Genomic DNA, 7,581 nt, shown 5'->3' with positions numbered 1-7,581 from the left:
AGCCGGGGGGGGTAAGAAGGGAGGGCGGCCCCGCGGTCCGTGCCGGGTTCGGAGGCGCACCGCCGGCCGTGGAGAGGCCCGGGGGGGCCGCGCCCGCCGCCGCGCTGTCGGGGGGCGGCGGGCGGCGGGGCGGCCCCCCGGCGCGGCGGGGCGGCCCCGGCGGGGGCGGTGCGGGGCGGTGCGGGGCTGTGCGGGGCGGGTCGGGGGCTCGGTGCGCTCGCCAGGCGAGGAGCGCGGCTGCCCGGGCGGAGGGCCGCGGAGAGGAAAGCTAACAATGCTGTGAAAATATGTTTGCAGAAAATAGACAATTGTTGGATTAAACGTATTCAAGTATGAAATAATGCCTTTTTGTGTAAAAAACCTCAGCAATGTGAGCGTACAAAAGTTCCCCTGTGGCAGTTACTTGCTCCCTTTGTGAGCTTTGCGCTCCGGCGTCTCCACTTGGCGCGTTTAACTCGGAGCCCCCCTTTAAACGCGATTGTTTCTTTCTTTTTAATGACATTTACCGGATCAAAACATGCTGTTAATTCGATCAGAAAGCTTTACCCTCCTTAACAATGCCACAATAATTTCTCCTGAAGTTTGTTAAATTGACCAAAATTAGGCAAATGAATAGGGGGTCTGTCGGCGATCCCGCTCGCAGGTGACACCGAATAATGCACTCTCGGACCAGCTGCGATCCCCTCTTTATTTGCCCCTCTTTTCTTTGACCCGCATTATTAAAATTTAGGCCCAATGAAACTATTCATACTTTTCAATGGGACATTTTCCTATAGGATAATAGGCTACAAATTGAGCCTCTCCAAAGGAGAGGGGGAGAGCAGGGGGGGTAAAACAACAACGCACAGACGCGCACACCACACAAAAAAGGAGCGTCGTGTGCCAAAGGCTGGCGAGAGCCTCCCCGGGCCGACGGAAAAAAAAAAGGGGGGGGTGATGGGGGGGATATCGTGTGCCAGCCCCCCGGTCCCACACCTGCCGGGGTGTCCCCGGCGCATAAAGCGGTGTAAACAAAAAAATCCTCGCTGCCATCTCTTATAAAGATGGACGTGTCACCAAGTCGTGTGAGAAAAGCCTGAGAACAAACGGGGCCACTCCGTCTCCAAGGGTTCTCCCTTGAACTGGGCGGAACAGCCTATTAAGGGCTTACTTAATTACTTTAATGACTCTGGACAGGCTTTAAAATGCAGTCAGCTCCGGGGCTAAGGGGAGGGGTAGGGGGTGCCGGGGATTTGAAGGCTGGCGGCGGGGACGGGGCCGGGGATGCGGCGAGAGGGGCGCAGAGCGCGATACCGCGCCCTGCGCCCCGCTCGCCACATCCCCGGCCCCATCCCCGCCGCTATTGTGGGACAGTCACGTGTGTCCCCGAGGTCCACGTGGGGCGACACAGCTGGGCCGCCCCCGGCTGCGTGGACGGGGGCGAGGAGGGGGAGAAAGGAAGAAGAGAGAAGAAAAAAAAGCCCCTCATCCCCTCGCCCCCTTCCACCCTGATCTTTAATGCATACACTCCCTCGGCGCCGCTCTCCCGTAATCCTATGGGATCAGCGGGCCCGTGGAGGCCCCCCGGGGTCCCCCCCAAGAAGTGATGGCTTTATAAGGGGGCCGGGGAGAGAGGGGATGCAGAGCCCACCATGGCCTCCAAGCTCAAGGAGCGGAGGGTGAGTCGTCGCCCGCCTTGCGCGCACGGGTCTGCGGGGCCGCCAAGCCGGCCTAGCCCCGAGCCCTTCGCCGCCTTTCCCTTTGAAAATCCCCCCCACAAAAAACAACCACAGCCCCCTCACAAAAACAAGCCTGCCCTGCCAGGGCCGTCCGCGCAGTCGAGGAGCCACCAGGGCCGCGCGGAGAGGACCGGCCACCGGAGCATCATCCTTCCCGAGGCCGCGTCGCGCCCGGCACCCCTGCTCGGAGCGGGGTTGGGGACTGGCTTCCCTGGAGGGGTCGAGACCGGGACCGGGGGCGGCTGTCACAGCGAGACTGGATCCATATGTTTTCTCTTCCCCTACTAACGCGCCCCATATGTTTTGCAGAGGACGCCGGTTTCCCACAAAGTGATTGAGAAGCGGAGGAGGGACCGCATCAACCGCTGCCTCACCGAGCTGGGGAAGACGGTGCCCATGGCTCTGGCCAAGCAGGTAGGCGGGGGGGAGCAGCCCCTACGCCCTTTTCTCCCCGGTGCGCCGCAATATCCCCCCCGATACGGCGGGGCTAGGGGGCGGCCCAATGGAATGCAGAGCGGTCTCAGGGGAGAGGTGATGCCCACCTGCCCTGCCCGTTGCAGAGCTCGGGGAAGCTGGAGAAAGCGGAGATCCTGGAGATGACGGTGCAGTACCTGCGGGCCCTGCACTCGGCGGACTTTCCCCGCGGCCGGGAGAAGGGTAGGTGGGCGGGAGTGACCTCCCGCGGCCCCCGCCGGGTCACTCGTGGCGTGGAGGCGGCTTTCCCCGCTGCTCTCCCGGCCAGACTCTGAGGAGCTCGATTCCCTTCCCTTTCCTTTCCAGCAGAGCTGCTCTCCGAGTTCGCCAATTACTTCCACTATGGCTACCACGAGTGTATGAAGAACCTGGTCCACTACCTGACGACGGTGGAGAGGATGGAGACCAAAGACACCAAGTACGCCCGCATCCTGGCCTTTCTCCAGTCCAAAGCACGCTTCGTTACTGAGCCTCTCTTCACGTCCCTGGGCTCTCTCCCGGAGCCGGACTTTTCCTATCCTCTGCATCCTGGGCCCGAGTGCCCCGGGCACGTCCACAGTCCCGCCGAGGGTGTGCTCCAGCCGCCCTCGGGGGGGACATTCCCCTGGCACGGCGCCGCCCGCAATCCCTCCCTGCCCTACCACTTGCCCAGCGCCGCCGTACCCCTCGCCAGCCCCGGCCAGCAGCGCAGCACTTTCCTCTCATCCGTGCAGGGGCTGGACCGCCACTACCTCAACCTCCTCGGCCATTCCCACCCCAACGCGTTCGGGCTGCCCCCGGGCCAGCACCCCTCCATGCTATAGAGACTCGTCCCGCCTGAAAAAACACCTATTTATGACCGCGGACACTGCGGGTTAACCCGAGAGCACAGGGAGGCTGCCGGGGGCAGGGAGATGCGCAGGGGTCCCGGATGGCGAGGAGGAGCCCCCGGGGGCCCAGATCTGCCCCCGCCCGCCCTCTCCGAGGGCCTGAAGCTGCCCCCACCCGCTCGTCTTCCCACCTCCGGGTCCGGTGCCTGTACAAGTGATGCCTTGGAATAAAAGTTTATACCCGCCGCTGCTTTTTGTTTCCGTGAGGGAACTTCCTCGGGTGGCGGTGGGAGTCTCCCCACGCAGCCACCAGGGCAAAGAAACCCACGAGCGAGACGTGGGCAGCGAGGGCGAGGGAGCTTGCTGCACGCACGGGCCGCGGCCGGCGCTTCGGGCAGGCGGGGCAGGACGTGACGGGCCGGGTGTCGGTGCCGCCCGGCTTCTGCTCCCAGGCTGTCACCGGAGGCTGGGAGGGAGTCCCGGGGTACCCCGGAGGTGGCGGATGCCCCACTCGCCCGCAAACCCTGCGGGTGCTGCCCTCCCACGCCCCGTGGAGGGGTGCTCCAGGGGCACGTGTCCGAACTGCATCTCCCGTGTGCTCTGCCAGAGAATTTCTCTGCGGCGCAGCTCGTTCAGAGGAGGATGAATAATGGTGAAGGCACAGGACGGGGAGGGGAGGTCAGGCGGCCGCTGCGGAGGTGCGGGGAGCTGAGAATAAAACCAGTGGAAGCTCCGGGAGCGAGTCCTTCCAGACTCGCCGCTGGCGCGGAACGGCGCGCGGCTCCCTCCCGACGGGGCAACTCCAGCCCCGCCTGAACCGAGCGTCCCGGGTGTCTCCATAGCCCCTGGAAACTGGGCAGCCCGGCCATGCCCGGCGGGGCCGGAGCCGTCGAGGGGTAAATTAACTTATTCCAGTTGGGTGGGGAGGCTTTGAGGAGATTTGACCCGGGCTGTTTGCCCAGGTCGCGGAATGGGCTGACCCGCAATTTGTAAACCAACCCGATCCTTTATTCGGAGACAGACAAAAAGATCTTCATTACAATGAGTAAAAAGTGGAATGTGTATCTTCCATTTAACCTGTAAATACAGGAAAAGCTCCTATCCCAGATTAGTGGGGAAAAGGGTCACACGGCGGGATGATGGTGAGGAATCAGCTAGGGAGGAGAGAAAAACACCCCATTTTCTCGGGACACCTTTAGGATGGTAAATTCAGAGGGAACTTCTCTTTTGGTCAGTGTACACAGAACAATACGGACTCAACCAAACACATTCAGCAGCAGGAATGGCTGGTGCCTATTATGAAAACACATGTCCAACACCCATTTTTATCAGCACTGGGTGCAGAATATGGTCAAAATGCTATATGACTTATATTCTGTGTGCTTTAAGCTCTTGTGATCCCACTTTGTCACTGAAGCATTAAAGATATGGCATATCTTGAAAATATAAATATATTCAGCATTTTGGTCCCTGTTAACCAAATTAAACAAAACTTTCCTTTGCTAAGTAGATTTTCTCTGTGGGATTAGAAGAGGGCCACCATGGTAAAAACTGGGGTCATTTGCATATAATTTTGCGAACTCGCACTGGTCCATGACAGTCTTTGTCTCTCCAATGTTGCTATCCTGCATTTTTTTTTCTTTCTTTTTTTCCCCCCCTTTTCATTTTCATTTAGCTGTGGAGGATAAACCCCTCTTTGGCTTTACAATGACTTTAGGATAAAAGTTTCCCCTCCCTCCACTCTTTCAGGGCTCTGAGCTCACCCTCCTGCTTTTGGCCCCAAAATTATTTTGGAATTTGCTAAAGTCAGCTGTAGCAGGCATGGGAGCTGAGCTGCATTCCCAGCTCAGATCCACACCTGCACACCATGCTCTGTGCACACAGGTGGGTCAGCATAGGCAGTGGGGTACAGAGCTCCCTTGGGACAGGCATCCCCTGTCTTTTGACAGAGGTTCAGCTCATTTGTCTTGATTTTATTTTGCATTTCTGTGCCTATTAGACAGAGACTTTTAGCCTTTTTTCCCTCTTGGATTTATTTTAGCTCTGCCATGAGCATCATCTTCCAACCTTGCTGGGAGCAGGTGGGAGCTGGATGACACCTGTGCTGGGCCTGTTCAAGGCTGTACCTGGTCCCAGGTGGGGTGCCTGTCTGGGCTGGCAATGCTCATTGTCTGGCATAGGAGTAACATTTTCTGGTGTCCAGGAGCAGCTAGCACAGGGAATGAATAGAGAGGGGTTGTTCCTGAAAATGAACTACTTTAATTCCCAAAGCTCTCAAAATACTAAATTCTGTGTTATGCATCTGCTTGGCTAAAAATCTTAATGGCGAATGATTTGCTCTATCATGTCCTATTCCTTTCCTTCACCTGGCATCTTTCTCATTCCTAGACTTTCACATCTCTTTTGCCACAGTTTGCCTTGCCTTCCTTTCCCATGCCTTTAATACCCTCTTCTCCACCTCTCCTCCCTGCTATCGGAATCCCTCTCTTTTCCTCACACATTCCACGTCCTACATGTACTGCAATTCTTCTCACCCCAGAAAATAGTTGTACAGCACAGTCACACCTCAGTAATTTCTTTATGTTGAGAGCAAATAATCATGTTGGGATCAAAGGACAGCAAAATGTGAGTTTACAGTTCTGTATCTGATACTGACTCTCTCTTGCTATTTACTCAGACAGTAGAAGAGTTTATGTTGATCTTTGGAATATTGCATTACTGAAAACATCTCCAACTCCCTAATTTATCCCAAGAATTTATTTGTATTATTATTTAAATAAAACATCACCAATTAGATCAAAGGGACATAAGTAGCCTGTGCATAAGCTCTCCATTTTAAAGCTTTATGTTTTCAATAGGTAACAGGCAAAGCCTGAAGGAAATTCTACTGTCTCACTTTTACTATTTAAATAAGTAAAAAATGTTTATGGACTTTGAGGATATATAATACAGATCAGAACTCTTCTTTCTTCCCATGGTTTTACATTCGTCTGAATGCATTATTCAAAGACCTAGGGGCTTTGCTGGTAGTGCCACACAGTGGAATTTCCATCCTTGGAAACAAGAGCTGATGCCACTGAACAAAGTCCCCAAATTCAGGACAACACAGTCATTCTTGGGGCATCTCATCAATCAGGTCAGTAGCTAACTAGAAAAGAGCATTTTTATTGTACTTTGGGTCCGTGACCCTGCTTGCAGCACTGGACCACAAAAAGCTTCATCAGCACACCTATAGGGACTGAGCCATGAGTTTAAAAGAAGCAACTGAAGGAAAGAGAAGGAACTGCACCAACGAAGGCTTTTAATTACAGATCTGTTCCAGTAGAGATGCACACAATAATTGGCTTACTAGTGGTATGGATATGAACCCTTTCCCATGGTGAAGATCCTGCCAGTTTATAAGTCTTGTGGTGCCACTGCTCTGTGGAATGCTGCGGCTAGTCCTCAGGCTCAAAGGTAGCCTGCATGATTTGACCAGGACCATGCCAGAAGTGCTTAAGAGAGCGGAGGGTCTTAGGTGCCAGGGTACAATGATCAGCCCATTAAGATGAGCTTCTTGTCCTTCTGCCACATTCCTGGAGAGAATTAAATAATGCCTAGAAGTCCAGAAGGATTGTTTTTCCATTATAAATGGAATCAATTACAAGGAGGAGGAAACCTTCTGTTTGCCTGTGGAACAGTCTGTGTATTAGACAGGCTACTGAAGCAGCTGCAGGCTTGTCCAGCAACCCTTTTGCAAAGGCATACTTTTGGAAGGAAACCCTCCAGCCAACAGTTCCATATTTGCTGAGATGTAGCATCTGATTTCACAGATTTGCCTCCTGCCTTGGGTGAGTCTCACATAATCATGTCTATTTCTAGCAAAACTTTCCTGCATAGTGCATGAAGGCTGTTTTAGGAAAAGAACACTGAATTCTCTTGAAGAGAAAAGTGATTATAGAAAGAAGTACAAGAAAAGTCATTTTAATATGTATGTAAGGTTAAAACTTGGATACCTACCCATGTAACATACTGCATATAGAGTGGCATATTAAAACAAACAAAACTCATTTTAAAAGATGAGAAAAAGCAACACTGAAGACTATCAGATGAAACATCACATGGGAAGAAAGAGGAGTAGTTTGTAAGATTCAAACTCAGAATATTAAATTGGGAAATTTATCAAAGAAAAAATATTAAACTCAGGAAAGACATTGTTTAACATTTATCTTCCAGCTACAGCAACTGAATGTTAATGTGCATTATGCTTCATCAGAAGTAATACAATTAATTAGGTTGAAAAAACCCACTTTTGCTAACAGGAAATCTAAACTTTAGCATGTATGGTCTGAAAAGTTAAAGGCAATTTAATTTTTAATTACTGTAAATATAACACCTCCAAGTGCAGTTCTAGTCTATGTAATGATTGTTCAATTAAAAAATGAGGCCCTTCAAACAAGGGAGTCCTTCAAGGCAACAGGGAATTCGTTACAGGGTCTGTGACTTATGCTTTTGGTGAACATTATGAAGTTATTTTTGCCCCTGCTGAGTGCTTAACCCAGAGCATGTAGAAATATTTACACCAGTGTCGTGGGTTTACA

The 7,581-nt window shown here is 52.8% G+C and overlaps 1 protein-coding gene across 2 annotated transcripts; it reads left to right on the top strand.

The window, feature by feature from the left end:
• Positions 1 to 1,358: 1,358 nt before the first annotated feature.
• On the top strand, positions 1,359 to 3,260 carry HELT (helt bHLH transcription factor). Of its 2 annotated transcripts, none has more exons than XM_030947908.1 (4): positions 1,359 to 1,658; positions 2,028 to 2,132; positions 2,279 to 2,375; positions 2,502 to 3,260. In XM_030947908.1, the coding sequence occupies exons 1-4, from the start codon at positions 1,632 to 1,634 to the stop codon at positions 2,993 to 2,995; spliced, it is 723 nt and encodes a 240-aa protein (XP_030803768.1). In that variant the 5' UTR covers positions 1,359 to 1,631; the 3' UTR covers positions 2,996 to 3,260. The 2 variants fall into 2 exon arrangements, with proteins under 2 accessions (XP_030803768.1, XP_030803767.1); XM_030947907.1 differs by having other exon boundaries at positions 2,499 to 3,260.
• Positions 3,261 to 7,581: the final 4,321 nt, after the last annotated feature.

Source organism: Camarhynchus parvulus, chromosome 4 (genome assembly GCF_901933205.1).
Source record: "Camarhynchus parvulus chromosome 4, STF_HiC, whole genome shotgun sequence".
In the NCBI taxonomy this organism is placed as follows: Eukaryota; Metazoa; Chordata; class Aves; order Passeriformes; family Thraupidae; genus Camarhynchus; species Camarhynchus parvulus.
The sequence above is the reverse complement of the archived record's forward strand: the minus strand, read 5'-3'. Positions and strand labels throughout refer to the sequence as shown.

Coding starts and splice junctions, on each gene's coding strand:
- HELT (XM_030947907.1), top strand. CDS start 1,632: ATGGCCTCCAAGCTCAAGGAGCGGAGG. Junction 1,659..2,027: donor CCAAGCTCAAGGAGCGGAGG/GTGAGTCGTCGC, acceptor TATGTTTTGCAG/AGGACGCCGGTTTCCCACAA. Junction 2,133..2,278: donor CCATGGCTCTGGCCAAGCAG/GTAGGCGGGGGG, acceptor TGCCCGTTGCAG/AGCTCGGGGAAGCTGGAGAA.